The 22436-nt window shown below is 37.0% G+C and overlaps 1 protein-coding gene across 1 annotated transcript in view; it reads left to right on the top strand.

Moving 5' to 3' along the window:
* The window catches only part of LOC148954418 (receptor-type guanylate cyclase Gyc76C-like), a 269197-nt gene that overhangs the window by 233641 nt on the left and 13120 nt on the right, over nucleotides 1-22436 (top strand). The window contains exons 13-16 of the mRNA XM_089086478.1: nucleotides 3640-3805; nucleotides 9119-9268; nucleotides 13436-13643; nucleotides 16126-16266. Coding sequence (XP_088942604.1) covers nucleotides 3640-3805; nucleotides 9119-9268; nucleotides 13436-13643; nucleotides 16126-16266 — 665 coding nt within the window. The remainder of the gene's footprint in view (nucleotides 1-3639; nucleotides 3806-9118; nucleotides 9269-13435; nucleotides 13644-16125; nucleotides 16267-22436) is intronic.

Here is a 22436-nt window from a genome sequence, read left to right as displayed (position 1 = left end):
TTCTGCCAAAAAAACGAGTTATTCTTAACAAATAAAATGTTTAAATACTGCCATCGATGCAAAGTGACCTGGAGACTTCTAGACGGTAAACTCCAGATCATGATTTATTATACGCTCATATCAAAGTGCTGGACGTTTTCCATGCTAGACACAGTAGCATTATCTAGAGCAGGCTTTGACTCTGACCACGCTCTCCTGATGTCAAGGTTCAAGCTAAAAATGAGAAAATTGCAAAAAGCAACAAAAATCCCAAGATTCCGGCTGGATCTGCTGCGGGATCCCGCAAAAAGGCAGACCTACACTTCCACTCTATCTGAAAAATTCCGAGAGATCCTGAAAAATCATTCTTCCTTGACCACTGCTAATGAGATAGACTTCCTGACCGAACAGGCTACATCAGCTATCATAGAGACAGTGAATGACATCCTTGGAAGAAAAACTCCAAATGAAAAACCATGCATCACAGATGAGATCATTGCACTATTCGAGGATAAGCGACTTTTTTGCAATAAATCTGACCGTCACAGTTGGGATACTTACAAGCTCCTCAAGAGAAGAGTAGAGCGAGAGATCAGAAAGGCACTACGTAACCACCTGCGAAAGAAATGCGAAGACGGCGAAGTACTGTCCAAGAAGGGGAATAGCGGAGCAGTTTTCAGAATGGTACGCGAGTTAAGCCGGAAAAAAGAGCCGCAGACATCAGTGATCCTGGACAAAGACGGAAATGAGATCTACGATTCAAAGATGAAACTTGAAAGATGGAAAGAATACTTTAACAATAAACTGAATCCCCCAGTAGCTGCGGATCCTAAAATACTAACCCGCTTCCCCATACCCGACCAAAAACTCAGACCACCACCCCCACTCAAGTCAGAAACCGAGTCAGCAATCAAGACGCTCAAACAAGGAAAAGCCCCTGGCCCAGACGGAGTCACCGCTGAACTCATTAACGTCGGATCGGATGATGTAACTGATCTGTACCATGCCATTGTGTCCCGTCAGTGGTGCAAGGCTGCCATTGTACCCATTCACAAAAAGGGGTCAAAGAAAGAGTTCGGAAACTACCATCTAATCAGCCTGACGAGCCATAGGTCACGTGTCCTGACAAAAGTCCTACTCTAACGCATACACGCAACAACTGTCTTGGCCATTGGAGAATATCAGGCCGGCTTCCGACCTGGAAGATCAACAATCGATCAGATATTTGTCGTTCGGCAACTCATGGAACGACACATCGAATTCAACGAAGAACTCTACCAACGATTCGTTGATTTCTGTCAGGCATTTGACCTGATATGGCGCGAAGGACTATGGCATATCCTCCTTCACTACGGTATCCCTTATTAGATAGTCCAAATAATCAAGAGTCTGTACGACCAGTTCCGAGGCCAAGTAATAACCGTTGATGGGTTATCAGAAGAGTTTACAACTTCGTCAGGAGTACTCAAGGGTTGCATCTTATCACCACATCTCTTCAACCTCTTTCTAAATGCCGTTCTGTCGATGATGCAGTCGGAATATGGCGCAAGAATAGGAGGGGTGTTAATAGAGAATCTTGCCTACGCTGATGATATTGATGAGCTAGCCAACTCTACACAAGAATTGCAGGCACAAGCTGATAAACTCTACGATACCACAAAGCCCTTCGGGATGGAGATCAATGCCAGCAAGACCAAAGTCATGGTAACTACGAGACGTGAACTAGACAACCCGCCTATTATCACCATAGGCGGGAGACAGGTTGAAACGGTTGACCACTTCCTGTACCTTGGTAGCCTACTCTCCTCAGATAATTGCCATGGCTCTGACGTGAAACGTCGACTTGCATTTGCTAGCTCCAGCTTCCAAAGACTAGCCAGCCTCTGGTCAAGCAACCACCTAGCCAACAAACTCAAAATGCGCCTATTCAACAGTTTAGTAATCCCCATAGTTATTTATGGATGTGAAACATGGAAAACCGAAGATGAAATAAAACTTCTAGCTTTTGAGGTGAGATGCCTCCGTCGCATTTCTAGAATCAAATACACTGACCGAATCAAAAATGTGGAAGTACGTCAAAGGCTCCAGTCCACTGAAACCATACTCAATAAAATTAAGAAGCAACAACTGCGCTGGTTCGGCCACGTCAAGCGAATGGAGCCGAGCCGCCTTCCAAAAATCGCCCTTGAAGGATCCCTCCATGGCCTTCGCCCACGAGACAGACCACGAAAACGATGGATGGAGAACTTCCACTTCGACAACGTCAAGATAGCCCAGTTATCACGTATCGCACCAGATAGAGCAATGTACCGAGCCCTTACGCATGAGCTAGCAAGAGGAGTGGCCCCAAAACGTCCCACGAGGATGGCCGGGACCTAAGTAAGTAAGTAAGTGTACTTTAGTGCCACCAAGCTTTTAAACAACTCAGTAAAAACTCTCTCTAGGCTGTCATTGTCATTGAGTTTGTCTTTTTTAATAAAAATAAATAAAGGAAGAAAATCAAATGACCTTTAATATAAAAATAAAACTAGATGAATATATTGTACGTGCGTGGGGATGTTTTTGTAGATTATTTTTCCCACTGGCATGGTTAGTGGGTGCTAAAAAAAAAGAAAAAAAAAGGAAACAGGCGAAAGGTAAACAAGAAAAATATTCAAATGTATGAGAGAAATTCTTAATGCTACTAATTATATGATGGCACTAAAGATCTCCAAAATTACGCCGAACGCAATGAATTAGTAGCCAAACAAATTAAAATTTATCCTAAATATTATGTTTTATTGCAATAAAATTTAACTGTATAGAAAGTGTGAATGTAGAGTATTTGACTCAGGGAGCTATTAATAAATTTGCTGACACTCGTGAAACATAAAATGGAAAATTTGAAACCGTGCCTTCATGACCTGAGCTGAGTATTTACTGTAAGGTACCGGAGACAACTAATTTTCTAATGATTGTAAGGTCAGTGAGTGGTCCCTGTTACACGAAGCACTGTTGGCTTGGGTGCGTTCAGTTGTGGGATGTTTTCTCTTCTGTTTACGTAAATTTCTCGAGTTAAAAAAAGCAAAAAAAAGATTCTTAATTTGATGCCTCTGAAAGATCTGAGGTTTGCTACTACCATGGACTAAATACCCATCTAGATTAACTGCAATGGCATTTGTCAAAACTACTAATGTATTGAAACGTCCAGATAATAATAAAAAAGCTACTACTACTACTAACAACAACTCACCGTAGTACCAAGTCGCCTGAGGTCAACACAGCTACGCACGCTCCTCCTCCATCCCAATCTAATCAAAGTATCCCTCTTTACTCCCTCCCAAGAAGTTCTCATTTCCCTTAAATTTTCCTTGCTATATCCTCTTGCCCTAACCCAGGATGACCAGCTTTCCGTTTAGCCCAAGACGGTTGGCCGAAAAGGGCAATTTTCGGGCATCTATCATCCTTCATCCGCAGAACGTGTCTTAGCCATCTCAGCCTTTCTCTCATTATAGCCCTAGAATTGAACCACACGTTTCATACAGCCTACTGTTTGAAATACGATCAGTCAGTCGGGAACCCAAAACAATCCGTAGGCAATTTCTCTGGAAAACATCTAACAATATATTTTTATTAATTTCTTGGCTAGTTACCAAACTCACTAAATTATTATTCATTCAGGCTTTACTTTACCTGCAAGGAACTGAGCTTGGTTGTCACGGAAATTTGAAATCTTCTAATTGTGTTCTTACGGCTCGATGGTCACTCCGTGTTACGGATTTTGGTCTTCATGACCTCAGAATAGCAGCTGAGAGTAGCAACATTGGCGAACATCAGGTGAATAGAAGTAGGTACATAATTTATTTGATAATTTTCTGTAATGTACAAAACACGTGCATATCTCCATTCCACCGCTCCCCTCCCTGTTGTATACAAAAAGTTATGCCCTCTATCTCCTTCCACTAAAGAGCCCACATACGTTCTGTATGCTTTTACGGTTGGAGAGACTATTTATCAAAGTTTACTCGCTTAAGGCAAATACTCTATGCAATACGAGTTGAGGATCCTAGTTACTACTTTAGTCTGCAAGAATTTTTCAATTTGATCTTAGAGCATAAATCAAAATATTAACCGAGTAAAAAACAGTTTTTTTTACAAGAACTAAAATATCTTATTTAAATAGAACTGATATTGATACCCTATAGGTATATTTATCTTTTATTGTTTAATTAGGGACTTCTGATTCATTAAATATGGGGGATAGTAAGGTGGAGCGGCAGCTGTCCTGAGTTAACTCAGCTTTTCTGGAGTTGATTCGTGCCCCACACTAGGTATTGAGAAAACTTTTTATGACTCTTTCCTCCACCCCTTCCCTACTCAATATGTGTAAAGGATTTTGTTAAAATAGGTTACTGTTTTTTATCCTTAAAAACTAAAAATTCAAGTTGTGCTTAAAATCAGATGCTCCTGGCATGATAAGTCGGCAGTCAAAACTCCTAACCTAATTTTTGGTCTACGCTAATTAGAGCCCAAATCAGCGTAGATACATTTCTGGAAATTTCATGGACCTGAGACGATTTTTCAAAACACTGCTCTCCCATACTACTGCCAAGTAATGTTTAACTGTTTAAAAAATTTCCTAGTTTAACTGTTTAAAAACTTTTCATGCTAAATTTTTAAGTCGTTTTTGTTTTTATCGCCCATATTGTTTGAAAAATAATTCTTGACACAATTTTCTATATTTTAGACCAAACAATCGGGAAAAAACTAATACCTGGAAATGTGGGTCGTTGAGAAGAAATATATAGTAATATTTTTGAGTTTATCAAAAAAAAATTTCTAAACCATTAATTCTTTTCGTTTTTCATTGTTCCAAATTACGGAATGCTGCAAAACATCTAAACTTGTAAAGAACTTCTTTCATCAAAATCATGGGCAGCATAAAAATTCCGTTTCGTATTTCTAATTGAATCTAAATAGTTTGGTTTGAATTTTAGATTCTAGTGCTTGAGCCAAAACTTCTGCTTATCAGTATATTTACAGATTATTTGAAAAAAAACTACGTTTTCTAAAGAGTTAAAGAGGCTGAGTTACAAGGTCGAACCTTAAAACGTACAGGGATTAGGAGGCACAGTTGGGGGGCTGCCGCCCCCCAAATCCCCCCCTTTCGCAGCCTTTAAATAAAAAAAAAGTTTTTTAAACTGAAAGTAAGGAGCGACATTAAATCTTAAAACGAACAGAAATTATTCCGTATATGAAAGGGGCTGTGCCCTCCTCAACGCCTCGCTCTTTACGCTAAAGTTTTTATTGTTTAAAAAAAAAGAGTTGTGAGAAAGTCAAACTTTAGCGTAAGGAGCGAGGCGTTGAGGAGGGCACAGCCCCTTTCATATACGGAATAATTTCTGTTCATTTTAAGATTTAATGTCGCTCCTTACTTTCAGTTTAAAAAACCTTTTTTTTATTTAAAGGCTGCGAAGCGGGGTTTGGGGGCGGCAGCCCCAACTGTGCCTCCTAATCCCTGTACGTTTTAAGGTTCGACCTTGCAACTCAACCTCTTTAACTCTTTAGAAAACGTAGTTTTTTTCAAATAATTTCTGCACGTTTTTGTACAGTTTATTACTTATTATTACTTGACTAACTGTTAGATGAGTGTGTATTATTCTTTTCTTTCTCGACAGGGTGTTTTAAGGGTTGACCTTGTAACTCAGCCTCTTTAACTCTTTATAAAACGTAATTTTTTTCAAATAATTTATAAAGGAAACTGAGTTTCTTTTTTAAACTTTAAATTCAGCATATAAAAAAATTGCTCTGACGGTGAATCGAACCCGGGTTTTCCACCTGACAGTTAGGAGTCTCGAGCCCTGCACTAAAGAGACACAACTAAATTTGTTTTTTAGTAAGGGGAATCTATTTTTAATGCAAGCAAATCCCCACAAAACTTGATATTTGGTTTTTGGAAAACAGGGAAGGAGTGATCAAATTGAGCTGAAATTTCGAGGATAGGCTCCCAGGCCCCAGAAAGGCTTATCTTCTAAATTTCAGCCCGATCAGACAACGTTAAAGGGGGGTTGTGGTGGGAAAAATTAACATGGGCTATTATAGGAAAACGAGGTTTTTCGTAAATGTAAATTCGGGGGATAATTTTTTCGGTCTGAAAATATCAAAAGGCACTAACAAGTCAAATTCTGCTTCGAATGAGTCCTCATTTACCTGGATCAGTTACCAACTCTGGCCTGTAGGCATGGATAAGAAAAAAAAAGAGAAATGAATTTTAAGTGGCTATATTTGGTTTTTTGAAAACAAGGAAGGAGTGATCGGATTGAGCTGAAATTTCGAGGATAAGCTCCCGGGCCATAGGAAAGCTTAACATCTGAATTTCAACCTAATCGAACAACGTTAACGGGGGGCTGTGTTGCGAGGGTCGAAACCTCCGGCCCAGTTTACCCTATGAAGATAAATTCGTTGGAGGATGAAATCTCGCAAGTTTCTTAGTTTGAGCTTGGGCTACAAAATGCGATTACCGCCGTCTCTCTGCGACCTCTAGGACCTGAAATCGCTTAACATTGTGGTGGGTCGCCTCTTTAAAGAGGCACAAGTGTGCCTCCTTGATAAAGCAAAATTTTGTAACAACAGCTTACTTCATCTTAAACATGGCAGGGTAAACAACCGCTTTCCAGGTTGATAAAGAAAACCCTTTCTTGATGATTCTTCAACATTTCATTCAGCACAGCGGCTTGCTGTGGTATCATTCTTTTTTGTTAATTAAATAAATAAAAACAAGTTTTTTTTTTACTGAAAATAAGGAGCGACATTAAAACTTAAAACGAATAGAAATTATTCCGTATATGAAAAGGGCTGTCCCCTCCTCAATGCCTCGCTCTTTACGCTAAAGTCTTTTATTGTTTTAAAAAAATAGAGTTGTGAGAAAGATTCAAACTTTAGTGTAAAGAGGGAGGCATTGAGGAGGGGACAGCCCCATTCATATACAGAATAATTTCTGTTTGTTTTAAGTTTTAATGTCGCTCCTTACTTTCAGTTAAAAAACTTGTTCTTATTATTTAATTTCTCAACGTTTTGAATTAATGCATGTTTTGGTTTTGGCTCACCGTACATGAATAATAAAAAAAAAATTGCATATTAATTTACTTTTTTTTGGTTAAGTGGCTTTCTCGAAAGTGTATTAATTTTATTTACAGACGTTTGTATTAGTAATAAATATACGTAACCTACGAATTAACTTACGTAACGAACTTCTATATTCGCATATTTTTATTACATATATTAGGGGGTTTGCCCCCTAGTCAATACCTCGCTCTTTACGCTAAAGTTTTAATTTTGTTCCAATTCTTTAAGAATGGCCCCTTAATCACAGAGGCCATTAATTAAAATAAATAGCTCTTATGAAAGTACTAAAAAAAACTTCACCGTAAAGAGCGAGGTATTGACTAGGGGGCGAACCCAATCATATACGTAATAATTTCTCTTCTTTTTAAGTTTTAATGTTGCTGCTTACTTTCAGTTGAAAAACTTAGTTTTTTTTTAATTTAATTTCTGATCGTTTTTTTAAATAATGCTGGGAAATTCGGTGCCCCCTTCATAGAAAATTTCCTTCCCTCATGAAAACTTCCTCTGTAAAAAGATCCTCCCACGTAACCCCTCCCCCCCCCCAAAAAAAAACAACAACCTGGAAACGTCTGTATCCTTATCAATAACCAATACTATTTGGAAACAGGGGGCAAAGTTCATAACTTGCAGCCCTTCCCCCGGGGACTGTGGGAGATTAAGTCATCGTTAAAAACATAGTTATTAGAATTTTTTACTATGATGAACAAAATGGCTATCTCAAAATTTTGATCGGGTGACTTTGGGAAAAAAAATTAGCAGGGGAGGGGGCCTAGTTACCCTCCAGTTTTTTTTGTCATTTAAAAAGGGCACAATAACTGTTAATATTCTTTCGAATGAGCCCTCTCGGGATATTCTATGACCACTAGGTCGATACGATCACTCCTGGAAAAAAAAAACAACAAAATAAACATACAACCGTGATCTTTCTTCTACCAAAAAAATTCAAAATTCGTCATTTTTGCACATATGAGCTTGAAACCTCTACAGCAAGGTTCTCTAATACGCTGGATCTGATGGTGTGATTTTCATTAAGATTCTATGACTTTTTGAAGGTTTTTCCTCTTGTTTCGAAAATAAGGCAAATTTTATCAGGCTCGTAATTGTTGATGGATAAGACTAATCTTAATAAAACTTTTATATTTGGAATGAACAAAACAATTCAATTCTTTTGATAATTCTATTGGTATCAAAATTCCGTTCTTTAGAGTGTCGGTTACTGTTGATCTGGGTAGCTCTTTACGGTAATGTTTTTAGTACTTTCAAAAGAGCTATTTATTCTAATTAAACGGTCTTTGAGATTCAAGGGTCAATATTAAAGAATTAGAGAGAAATCGAACTTCAGCTGAAACAGCGAGGTATTAACGAGAGGACGAACTCCCTCATATACGTAATAATTTCTGTTCGTTTTAAGTTTTAATTTTGCTCCTTTCTTTCAGTTGAAAAAAAGACTATTCCTTTTTTTTTTCTTAGCCAGAGTCGACCCAGCTGTAAATGGGTACCTGGTGAAATCCGGGGGGAAAACAAGAGAATTGTCGGATGATCCACTCCCGGTCAAAGCCAGAAAATCAGGCGTTCGGTACCGGCGTTACGCAAACCATTTGGCTTGTCTGAAGTTGTGGCTTCTAATAAAAGTGAATAGAAATTCTGACCCTTTTTTCAAAAGACACAAATTTAGGGGAGCTAGAGCCAATAAGGGAGTAAAAATTAAGATGCCAAAAACTACAAGGAGGGAATTTAATGAGAGCTAAAATCTATTCAGTAGTCAATAAGTCATTTCTAAGCCGGTAAAACATGGGCTTATGGAGGCCTTCTACGGAAGTCCTTCACGGGAGACCAGAATTTGATATTCTTATAAAAGCTATTTAAAAAAAGAATAAATAAGGAACAACCTTAAAAGCAGAAACATATTAGAAAGACACCTTATAGTGTACCTGCTAGTATTAGATTATTTATTCAACAGTATTCTCCTCTCCTGCAGAAATTATCCCCCTATTATTCTTTTTCACATGTCTGTTATGCTTAATTTGATTTTCAGATCTTCTATGGAAATCCCCAGAGATTCTTCGTGATCCTTTGTCCTATCCTCGAGGAAGTCGGGAGGCTGATATTTACGCTTTTGGCATAATACTTCACGAAATTGTTGCGCGTCAAGGGCCATTTGGAATGTACGATATGGATCCAAAAGGTGCAAAAGATTTATAATACAATTATTTTTTGTGTTTAGCTTATTACCTTTTTTGTATTCTTGATTAGTGTTTTAGGTTGTTCATAAGGCATATTTAGGGTTTTCTTCTATATTATGCTCTTCTTTCATACAAACAAGTCTCCTATGAATTAAGGGCGTCCCAAGCCTCCTTTTTTAATTGCGTGTTTGCATTCCCCTTTTCTTTTGTTCAAATGTAGTGAGACAACGTCTCTTCATCCACAGTGCCTCTACTTCTGAAGTTTAAACTTCGTTTCAGGATTTTCCTTACCGACATCTGATGAAGGGATCTGTTTCTACTGTTCGCTATTGGTTTTGATAGTTTCTAACTTTTTGATTTTTCGAACAATTTTTCATTATTTTCATTTTTAATGTTCCGAATATTGGTTCAACGGGAACCAATAATGATTCTTGGTTTTCTAGTTTTCTAAGTTTGTTCTATAGCTTTCCAAGAAAAAAAATTAGGAGGCGGAAAATTAGTTTGTTTATCATACCAGACTTACAGACTAGTGTCAGTAGGTGACCAAGTCACCTTTTCAAACAGTTCGTGGTAACGAACTGTAAGTAAGGAGCGACCGGGCTCAATAGTAACCGAAACTCTAAAAACCGGAATTTTGATACCCATAGATACATCAATTGAATCAGATTTTTATGCTGATTTCAAGTATATAAGTTTCATGAAATTTAGTTTTACCTATCAAAAATTACGCGCCTGAGAAAATTTGCCTTATTTTTGAAAAAAGGGGGAAACACCCCCAATAATTCACAGAACTTTAATGAAAATAACACCATCGGATTCAGCGTATCAGAAAACTCTATTATGGAAGTTACAAGCTCCTATCTGCAAAAATGTGGAATTTTGTATTTTTTGCAAGAAGAAAGATCACGGATGCGTGTTTATTTATTTTTTTTCCAGGGGTGATCGTATCGATCCAGTAGTCCTAGAATATCGTTATAGGGCTCATCTGAACGAAAACTTAAAGTTGTAGTGCGCTTTTTAAGTGACAAAAAAATTGGAGGGTAACTAGGCCTCCTCTCACGTTCTTTTTTCCCAAAGTCACCCAATCCAAATTTTTAGATAGCTATTTTGTTCAGCATAGTCGAAAATATAATAAATATGTCTTTGAGGATGAGTTAATCCCCCACAGTCCCTGGGGGAAGGGTTGCAAGTTATGAACTTTGCCAATTGTTTACATATAGTATTGATTAATGGGAAGTATAAAGACGTTTCAGGAGGGATTTTTTTCTGATGGGGGGGGGGTGGGAGGAGGGGCTTACGCGGGAGGAACCTTCCATGGAGGATGTGTCCTTGAGGCATTGAACATTTCTATGAAGGGGGTGCTGGATTTTTCAGTATTATTTAAAAAACGATTAGAAATTAAGTAGAAAAAACAAGTTTTTTCAACTGAAAGTAAGGATGAACATTAAAACTAAAAAAACACAGAAATTATTGGGCAAATCAGGGGGGTCGCCCCCTAGTCAATACCTCGCCCTTTTCGCTAAAGTTTTTTTTAGTTCTTTAAAAAGAGCTATCTATTCTAATTAACCGGCCTTTGGGTTTCAGGGTGTTTTGATTCGAACAAAATTCGAACTTTAGCGTAAAGAGCAAGGTATCGACTAGGGGGCAAACTCCCTAATATACATAATAAAGCATATGAATATAGAAGTTCGTTACGTAAGTTAATTCGTAAGTTACGTCAGAGCAAAATTTCGAGAAAGCAATTTAGCCAAAAAAGTAAAATTAATATACAAATTTTGTTTTAATTATTCATGTACGGTGAGGCAAAATCAAAGCTGCATTAATTCAAAAACGTTCAGAATTTAAATAAAAAAACAAGTTTTTTTAACTGAAAGTAAGAAGTGACATTAAAAATTAAAATGAATAGAGATTTTTTCGTACATGAAATCAGCTCTCCCCTCCTCAACGCCCCACTCTTTACGCTAAAGCTTGAATCTGTCACACGACTTTATTTTTTAAACCAATAAAAAACTTTCGCGTAAAGAGCGAGGTATTGAGGACGGGACAGCCCCTTTCAGATACGGAATAATTTCTGTTAGTTTTAAGTTTTAATGTTGCTCCTTACTTTCAGTTAAAAAAAACTTGTTTTTTTATTCAATCTTTATTAGAGACTTATTGATTTTTATTATCAGCTTGATCTCACTAAAATTACTTCTATGAAAAGCAAAAAAAAACTAAATGAAAATAAAAAATTAGGTGATGAAGCTTTCAAAAAAGGAAGTGAAAGTTGGTTATTATTATTGTTTTTTGCATATTGATTTTTATTTTTATGAAAGAGATCAGTCATAACTTGGCTATTTTATTCCCTTTTTCGCTCGTTTTTGTTTTGTTTGTTTGTTAAGCGTTTGTTATATGTGTGGTCGCCCAGTATCAAATGTTTTTGTGGCTTACTTTGGGCAGCCACTTGGTTTGATGCTATATGTTATAAAATTTTTTAATTAAGTTAACCGAAATGGGCAAAAGATGGATTGAAAGAATCTAAAAGCATAGTAAGATATTTCAATTTCACACTTACAAATCCATTTCAACAGGATAGGAAAATACTGAAAAAAAATTTACACCCTCAGAAGAGGAAAATGTAAAAAGGGATAAAAAATGTATCTCAGCAAAACCTCTGTTGGTGTTTCTATTTGTGTAATGGAAAAACAGTGTTGTTTTTGCAGCTAGTTGGGTATTTAAATTTATCAAGATCATTTTTATTTCGACATGTTAACCCTGGTTTCATACAGTGTTTAAGTAAAAACAGACGTTTTTTAATTTGTGTCAGATTTCTCTCGTCTATTTGTCATGTGCATCCAGGTCTGGACGGCTTGCCGGATGTGTTTTAAACATTTAAACTATGCAGTTAAAAATTGTGTTCGTTTAAGATAACAAAGAAATAGATTACCGGCTGGTTGACGAGAAAATTTAAGAAAAAATAAGGGGTTTAAGAAAAAATCAACTTCGTGAATGAAAAGCTACCCTGTTATCTAGTGTTGAAGATTTTGCTATCGAATTCCACTATAAAGTGTATATAAATGTTGTTGTTTTCTCTTTCTTTTGGCTTTACGTAACTCAAATTTTAGCCTTTAGATCTCAGTGAAACCTTTGTTCGTGTTTCTTTTTACGCAATGGAAACACAGTGTTCTCTTTACGACTAGTTGAGGCAAAGTGTATTTCTAAAACCCAAAGGGATGGGAGGAATTCGGTTGTTTTAGCGATTTTTCTCTACACAAGTTTCAAGAAAAAGGTATTTTTCAATATCTAGAGGGGTTGGTGGAGGGGGGGGGGAAATCATACCTCTTCCCTCCCTCTCCCCTAAAAAAAACAACATACCTGACTGAAAATCCTCAGGGTATGTAGCAGTGAGGTGTCCCTTTTTTCCATTTGGGCCAGCAGGGCATTGGAATACTGTAGAAAGTTTGCATATACGAAAATTTGGTGTCTGTTTTTGCTGCTAGATATTATTACGGATAAAACATGAATAACTATGTCGTTGTGCTGCATCCATTGCGTAAACTTTTTTTGGCCAGAATAAAGGCACCTATTTAAGGCGTGGATAAAATCTAAAAAAATAGTTTAAGGCTCCAACAAAATCAATTTCTAATATTTTTGTTAAATAGCGGTTCAACAACCTGTTCCTATTTTCTAACTTTATTGACTCTCATTTCCTTATATTTTACTTTCAACAAAACAGCTACTAATTAAAAGAATTTTGGGGTTTTACGTTCTAGAATATTGTTCGCTATACCCTTGTGCTCTATGAGGGAGATAAGTATTTTCCCGGGGTGCCTGAAACTACCCAGGCATTTAAGCCTGGGTAGCATTTTACTCGGCTTATTTTCCAATCTTATGGGACTAATTCCATATGTATGGGTATGAGGATTTCCGTAAAAAAATTAGAGGGTTTCAAAAATGTTTTAAATTGTTCAAGTTATGTCATAGGCTATAAAGCACCGAGAGCACACGGGTACGCAAGGATTATGTCTTATATTTGGAGGAGCTGGGGAAATGGCAAAAACGGAAAATGAATGAAAAATAATTACAAGTCATTTGAGAAATTGTGATAAGCTGTGTCTTGAGACCCCATCCCCTGCCCTTTCCCGCGTTCGAGTTGACAACGGTGCATCTTTAAATCTTTTCTATTACAGATATTATTCAATATGTCACATACGGCTGCCCTGATAACCCGGCTGTCCCGTTTCGACCTACTATAGCCGCCTGTCTTGAGAATGACACCAGTTTTTCCTGTCCTGAATATGTCATTCAATGTATGCAAGATTGTTGGGCAGAGGATCCGATGTCCCGGCCGAATTTTAAGGAAATTAGGGCAAAGCTTACTCCTATGAAAGAAGGAATGTAAGTGCATGTTCCCTTTTCTCCTTTCAAAATCATGAATTTATGAGGGGAGAGGAGCTAAAAAAAACTGTATCAAAATTCTGCTGCGCAAAAGAGGTGAATAATGAACAAGAACATGTTTATTCGCTACAATAGCTTCGAACTAACACTAGTATAACGATATTAAAACAAAAAGACAAAGAAGTAGAAATAAAATAGTGACAGCAAAAATCGGAAGAAGCAGGTGCTGCTTCAAGGTCAAAACATATATGTAAAGTAAAATGTCAAGTAATAAACAATTGATTAAAGCGAAGAATAAAAAACTGTTCCAATGAGTCAGTATATCTTTCATTTGCCGAAGTTTTTTTTTTTTTTTGGGGGGGTACTTCAACTAACCTTATGCTGTCTCGCTTCAAAGGAAATCAAATGAAGCTAACTTAAACCATCTTCATAAGTAGTGAAGTTGTATTTTTTAACTGAAGTTGCATTTTTCTTTGGTTAGAATAAATTTCTTTCTCCCTCATAAAGGAAAAACCGAGATTTTTTTTTTTTTTTTGCCATTTCTGCCCTATTTATTTATTTCTATGAATTATTAGACCTTGTTTTAGTTTTTTCGAATTTTAGATGTCTCGTCTTTAGTGAGATATGGATGTCAAATGAATGCCAACTTAAGAATAGTAAAGGGTTTTTAAACTAGTCATTAGAACGCGGATTTAACCATTTGAGATACATAGAGAGAGAGAGAGAGAGAGAGAGAGAGAGAGAGAGAGAGAGAGAGAGAGAGAGAGAGAGAGAGAGAGAGAGAGAGAGAGAGAGAGAGAGAGAGAGAGAGAGAGAGAGAGAGAGAGAGAGAGAGAGAGAGAGAGAGAATGACACAAGAGTTTTTTTTTACTATTCAAATTAGGCTTTACTTGTCAAGACTTATGTCAATTTCTTAAGTAAAGAGTCAGTAATAAGTTCTTTTGTAAGAGTACTAACATGTCTCAAACTTAAAGTAGCTTTGTCATCTACAAACTTAAAACGCTTTGGTAATTGATCATAATATTAATAAAAGCTCTCAGAGAGGTTGAAGGACCTAATTTAGTTATTTGGACAGAGGCGCTTATAATCCTTGATCATAGGCTATTTTTTTCGCCCTCCAGTTGTTAGCTAACAGTATTTGCGGAATCATAATTGTTGGCTAACAATTGGCAGGAATGTAATAATTGGGCCGGATATTCAAAAATACAAGCTTCGAAATAAGACTTAAAAAGTTCAGAGACTGTTTGTCGGTCTAAGGGGAGCTCAAAGCAAAAACTAAAAAATAAGTGATTACATTGGGCAGGTCAGAATAGTCCAAAAAGTTTTTGTCTTCAATTTGTCTAAACGTTTTCTCAAGAGGTAATAGCAGTCTTGAATTGTCTGTTTCTTTTGTAAGCATAAAAACTAGGTATCCTGCTTTCCAGTATTTTCTGGTTTTGAATATTACACTTGAAATTATTCAACAATTTTCTCCAAAAAATGATTTGATTTGTTAGGGTAATTTCTTTAATAGTTTTATTTAAGAGTTTTTGTTTGTAAGGCAGAAACGTAATTGTTGGGGAAATTGTTAGCTAGCAGTTGATGTTTGGACGGCGGAAAAGGCCTTGTATAGAAAACTGCATTGTATTTTCAGGATAATTTGATCTTTTGTCCATAGACGATATAAGACCTTTTTTCATTAGCACGCTGGAATTGATTTCGTGGGGGGGGGGTAATGTTGGTTGAGTGGGCCACTGAAATAAAAGACAAAAACAAGTGGCTTGGATCATACGAAGAAATACAGAACAACGTAAATGAAATCTGAAATAGCTTTACATTTTGGGGGATAAGGGGGCTTGAAGAGAGTTTTGTAAATTTCGAGCATCGATTCGATGATTGTGGTAAAATTAAAAAAAGTGAAGTTACAACTTTTTCATGGGAAGCGATTTTTGATCAATTGCCTGGTAACTCCGGCCGTTCTTTTAGCTTGAAAAGTGCCATTTGTGTCCAGCCCTCTAGCATGTTACTTCCAGCTTGGGAAGTAACATGGGTGTGTGTGCGGTGGAAACTGAAATCGGTTTGTGAACCGATTTCAATTGAATGCAACTGAAATGGGTTTTAAGAGATAGAAAGAGCTTTCCATTAGCTCTTGCTCCATGGGATTTTTTTGCGCAGAAACTTGTCCTGAGTGCCTGAACCACCTTCTGCCAAAAAAAGGTGAGCAGCTTTTTTGTTCCAGTCAATCGGGATACAACTCATTATATTAAACTTTAAGTTTTGAGAAAATTTCGAGGGGTTTGTTTGGGCTTCTATGATCATTGTCCCCAACTTCTGAATTCATAGCCTGCGTAACGAGTAAATCAGAAAGTTTCCAAACTTCAAGTCAGTTTTGCTCCAAAGTTTTTTTCATGGAGATGAATTGTTGATGTCTGACTTCTCTTCCCCTACAACAAATATATTTAGTTTTGGCCTTAATCAAATCATATAACCTTTGTCGTTTTAGGAAAAAAGACATAATGGATCAAATGATGGAAATGATGGTAAAATATGCGAATAATTTAGAAGACTTAGTTGACGAGAGGACCCGACTTTTATTTGAAGAAAAGCAGAAAACTGAGGATCTGCTGCATAGAATGCTACCTGCGTAAGTAAATCAAGAAAATGAACGTTGTTTATTGACTCTTTTTTCTAACTTACCTTTTTGAGGGCCTAGAATTTTTATTGTTTAATTAGCACAACAGATTCGTAAAAGTATAGGTAAAACCTGAAGACAACCCATGGGAACGCCCCCCCCCCTCAGGATTTACCACTGTTTGGTTTTTCTTAAGCATAACTTCAGTGTTCCTCCATTATACCTAAACTAAAATAAACCTAAAGATACATAAGTAAAGAGCCAAGGGCCTTCCATATATTACTTTTTCTTTCCCTGGCTACTTCGCTTGGTAGGAGTGGTCATAGAAACTTGGAGGGGCCGGGCCGTCAATTGGGGGGATTTCATATCCCTCCCTAGATTCTGAAAAATACTTTTTTTGTATTTTCATTAATATACATTTTTTTATTTATATTGAAAAAAATCGCCTCCCTAGATTTCGACAAATTATGTTGCGCACCTCACACTTACTTTCGGTGATTTGACACTACTGGGGAAGGGGCTCATTCAATTGCAAATTGGAATTTCCAGTGCCTTTTTTAGAGTTTTGGTGCGGTGTAGTGGACCCTGAAAAGGGCTGAAAACCTTTTGCATCTGGTCAGTTCGAAACTTTCAGCCTTAATCCTAGGCCCAAGAGGAACCTAATGTAGAAGGAAAGATAGAAGAAAAAATATTAGTTCCCCTGAAACAGGGACTGAAAAAGGGTTAGAAAAGGCCAATTTTTTTTTTATTCCTGGCCTCTTCGTAAAGAAGGGCTGGTCAGAGAAACTCGGGAGGGGGGTCGTTAGATTGGAAATTGAAAGTAACAGCGCCCTTTTTAAGGGCTTAAAGTTGCTGGGGGACAACCAGCCGCTGCCAAGTGCCTTTTACTGGTACCCAGCCCCCTTAACCTCCAAGATATTGCACCGATATTTTGAGACAGTTATTTTGTTCAGAAACTTCAGAGGATGTAATAAGTATGTCTCTGGGGTCAACATCATCCACACAGCCCTGGGCCAATGACCTTAATTATAAAATTAACCATTATTCACAGATAGTTCTTTGTTGAAAAGGCGGCTCTATTTGGATCGCTCGTCAGGCCAAGATTCTCAAAGTTTTCCAAGGATGTACTCTAAAATTGACATTTCCCAAGTAAATCAAAAGACGTTGTGTATGCCCGAGTTTTCAAATTATCTACAATAGCTTGGGCGTGGTTTGGAGTATTGAGTCGAAACTTCTAGGACGCCTAATTTATGACATGGTGAAAGAGGGGGAGGTGAATTGAAAGATATTATGCGTATCCAGTTCACTGAAATGGTATATCCGCAATATCTCGTGAATAGCTCGAGAGGCGGAGTTGAAATTTTCAGGTCCTATTGGGGAAAGGAAAAGGGGAGGGTAGGGCAAGGATACTTAAAATCTTATGCTGGGCTGAGGGTAAAAGTACCTAAATATTTGTTTCCGATCCATCAAAACGTGTTTGCACTCTAAGCTCCTTTGGGACTTACGATCTATGCATATTTAAGTAGTGCTGCAAATCAAAAAGACAATATATATTACCAAGTTATCAAAATGGCATATCTGCAATATCTGTGGAAAGGCTTGTGAGGACACAACTCAAACTTACCGAGTTGTGGGTTTAGAGGGAGGGGATATTGGTGCTAAAAAATGTACGTCTTCGATATGACTAAAGGTTTCGGTGCTATCAGCTCAAGTAGAGATTTGAATCTATTGACGGTGAAGAAGTAAGTTAAATTAAGATAATATTTTCATTTAGGCAAGGGTGATTGCCTCGTATCCAGGGGGGGGGCTACTGGGGTTGACCCTTCTGAAAAAAATTGTTCGACTCTTAAAAGGTAACAGAAATGCATGTAAACAAATTTTGGATCCGTTTCGTAAAAAAAAAAAGTAAACCCCCTCCCGAAAAAAAAGTCCTGGATACGCCCTTCCAATCAAGCTATCAAAATAGCGTATTTGTAATATATCGGGAATAACCGGGGAGTGGAGTCAACTTCAACTTTCAGGTGGTATCTGGGGAGGGAAATGGTACCTCAGCTATTATGTTTAGGGAAAAGAGAACGAGTGCCGAAATTAGTTTGTCTCCTGATTATTGGCTCCTCCCAAAAAGGACTGGCATTTTTTCCATCAAAAGTTTGAAACCTGTGTCCATAAGATGTTGTATCAAGGGGATCCTTGTGCACACAAAAGGTAGAAACTTAGTTTTGCCCGAAAACGGGTCCTAATTTTTTTCTGATCAGCTAAGACTCGTGACCCTTTTGTTTAGGAGTTACTCGACTTGTCAGTAATGTTTTTAGTCATTAATCTAAAAAAAACTTTTTCCACAAAATAAATTTTTCGAAGAAAAGTAAAGAACCTCATTAAACCAAAAATGACCAGAAATACAATCGAATAATCTACCCAACGTAAAACTACTACAAATTACCATGAAAAAAATAAATGAAACCCGAAACGAACAAAAATTACAATAAATAACTGAGTAAAACTCAAAACGAGCAGAAATTAACATGAGTAGGCCTGACATCTCCCATGCCTTCTCAAGACAAGAACATAATTTGCATTTTACTGAAAAAAATTGAATGTGCATTGTCAATCGAATATACATATGCTGATATTTATGCCTTAGAGTCTTAATAACTTTCGATTTATTAAAGTTAAAACATTTAAAATGCATTTTTTTTTCAGTTAAGTGCAAAACATGTTCTGGTTATGTAATTCACCCATTGTTGACATGTAGTATTTGTTATTTAGAAAGGTGGGCGTGTTTTACATTTAGTGTCCAAAAAGACGAAGGGCATTCAGGACAGTTCAGAGAATATTGAGAGGAGTGTTAATATAAATCACAATGTGTTATGAGCACGCGGTTGTCAAAAGGGCGTAACTCAGAAATTACTGACAGTATTAATTTGGAACTTTCAGAAAATGATAAGGGGGACGATCAATTGACCAAAAAGGCAATATTTGAACGCTACTACTACTGCTGCTACCATTACAGCCACTACTACAGCCGCTGCTACTACAACTACTGCTACCACTACAACCACTGCTTCTGCAGTGAGTACAACCAAGGCTGAGGGTATTGAAGCGAAAAACTGAGAAAATGTTGAGGGGAAAGGAGGACTAAATAAAAAAATACAATTTGTATATAGATTGTCGAAAGGGCGAATCAGTCACATCTTTGGAACAGCTTACCTTATCAAGCTGAAACTATCAGGGCATCATGAAAGGGATGTTCAACTGGCCAAGAGGCAACATGTGCATACTACTACTGCTATTAATATTACTGCTATTACTACTATTACAACACTACTACTATTGCTACTACTGCCCCTGCTACTGTCATTACTTTATTGATATTAGTAATATTAAGACTAAGGGATTTAAGGTGAAAATTTTAGAAAAATTAGAGGGGAAATTTGAACTAAGTCACAACATACTCTGTGTATACAATCGTCGAAATGGAGTATCTCAGGAATGTGTTAGGGTATTAAGTTGGAACTTTCGGCGAATGCTTAAAGGGGAAGATCAATTCACCAAAAGTCAGTATTTGCACGCTACTACTAATTCTACTCAAACAACTACTGCAGCTACAACTACTGCTTCTGTAGCGACTATTACTATGGCCGAGGAACTTGAAATGACAATTTTAGGATATGTTGAAGGGAAAGTTGAACTAAATCAAAACATACTAGGCCTATGTGCACACAGATTGTCAAAAGGGTGGATCACCAATATCTTTGGAACGGCTGATCGATATCAAGATGAAACTTCCAAGGGCATCATGGGGAAGGGGGATGTTCAACTGGCTAAAAACAACATGTGGAAACTACTACTGCTATTAATACTGCTGCTACTGCTGTTACTACTGCTTCTGCTCCTATGCTAAGGATTTGAAGATGAAAATTTGACAGAATATAGAGGAATTTGATGTGCATGCAGATTGTCAAAAGAGTGTATCTCAGGAATGGATTAGAGAATTAAGTTGGACCTTACAGGGAATGCTTAAAGGGAAAGCTCAATTGACCAAAAGGCAATATGTGCACGTAAACTACTAGTACTACTACCATTGCTACTTCTACTACTGGTGCAACTACTACTTCTATTGCAACTACTACTAACGCTAAGAGTATTAAGATGAAAATTTCAGGAAGTGTTGATGGGTAAGTTGAACTAAATTAAACACTATGAATATACAGGTTATCAAAAGGCCATTTTGCCAATATCATAGCAACGGCTAATTGTATTAAGTTGAAACATCTAGAACTTGATGAGGAAGGATATTCAACTGGCCAAAAGGTACCATGCACGTATACACTGCATCTACTAGTGCTTGTGCTATTGCTGTTAATTTCACTACTAGTCCTGCAACTAGTGCTAAGAGCACTTCTAATAGTACTACTGTCACTACTATTATAACCATGGCTAAGGGAATGTGATAGTGAAATTTTCAGGGAATATTGAGGAAGGAAGCTGAACAGAATTTCAAGACGTTGTCTACATGGAGATTTTCAAAACGGCGTGCCAGCAATATCTTAGGAGCGACCTTGTGTGTGAAGTTAAAATTTACAGTGACTGGAGCTTATCTCCATTGTGAATTTTGGTCAAATGAATTAGTTAAAATTAAGTGTTCTTTTTTTTATTTCTGTTAAAATGTGTTAAATAAATGTACAAAGAATCCAAATGTTTTGAATTATACAAACAAATAGAGATACAAAGAGCAAGATTCATAAGAATTAGAAGGTTAGATGTAAGGTACTTCAAATAAACAAGTTTTTCGGTAAAATTCAAGTCAGTTCTTCGGTGCCTAGATTGGGTCTTAACAGTGGTATCAATTGACAAAAATTTCGGAAAAAAGGTATTTTTCGAAACCTAGAGAGGAGGGGTAAAAATGGGGCCAAATTGACGTCATTGCCTAAGTAAATATAAGGACGACAGACATCATTAGAGGAAAAAAAAATTTAAGGAGGGTTGGGCGCATAAAAGTCACCTTATCTTTCTTTTATTTATAGTAATGTGAGATGGCAATAGATCCTCTGAAATAGAATTGGCTCAACTGCCGGATCTTGAAATTTTCTTTTAATAACTAATATTTTCTTTGTGTACTTCGGGTCTACTCCTTTTTAATAATTAACTAAAGTTAACAACATTTAAACCGTAGAAAGTGAGAAATTAATTGAAATGACGCTTTCTTAGTAAAGCAGGGCTTCACAAATGTTTCCTAAGTGGCTTTTAGTATAAAAGGTTCCCAAAACAATCTGTCTATCATATATTAGAATTTAAATTTAAATTAGAATTTAATATATTTTAGAATTTCCTATACAAAAATATATATATTGGAACCTTCCTCCGCGAAAGTACCTATAAATCGCCTTTTTGGACTCATTGTCGTAAAAATGGTGGATAGTTAAAAAGAAAAATCATAATTTTCTATTATGAATTCTCTTTTGACAACCCGTGTGCTCATAACGCATTTTGATTTAGTTTAACACTCTTCTCAATATTCTCTGAAATGTTTACCTGAATGCCCTTCGTCTTTTTGGACACTAAATGTCAAACTTGCCCACCTTTCTAAATAACAAATACTATGTATAAACAGTGGGTGAATTGCATAACTTACAGCCCTTACCTCAAAGGCTGGGGGGAGGGAGGTAACACCCCAAGAGACATAGGCACTGGACTTTTAAACTATACTGAACAAAATGGCCTTTCTTAAAATTTTTGTATTGGATGTGCTTAGGGAATTGGTGGGCGTAGAAAGGGGGCTGGTCGCTCACAAATCAATTTTTACTCTTAAAAAGGGCAATATAACTTTCAATTTTCAATCGAATTTCGAAATGTTACCAGTCATTAGGGGTGACTATCATGTGGTTAAAATTGCAAAAATATATCTTAAAATTGGCCATCCAAGTGGGATCCAAGATAATGATATATACTGCTGGAGAATGCCTGATGCCCTTCCAACCAAAATTTAATAATTTTCCCCCGTGTTAAAAGTACAACAAAAGAAGAAAATGCCAAGAAAAACGTTCCTCTAAATTAATCTTTAGGCGTAACTTCATTTAATAATGTGTATTGAATGTCAGCGGAAATAAATCTTATAAATATGACCCTTGGGTTTATCCAGCATTTTAGTTCAGAGAAAGGGGGGGATGCAAAAAACTTCACGG

Source organism: Artemia sp. Qi Xiang Cuo, chromosome 3 (assembly GCF_049724085.1).
Source record: "Artemia sp. Qi Xiang Cuo chromosome 3, ASM4972408v1, whole genome shotgun sequence".
In the NCBI taxonomy this organism is placed as follows: Eukaryota; Metazoa; Arthropoda; class Branchiopoda; order Anostraca; family Artemiidae; genus Artemia; species Artemia sp. Qi Xiang Cuo.
Note: the sequence above shows the minus strand (reverse complement) of the source record. Positions and strands in the feature narration are given on the sequence as shown.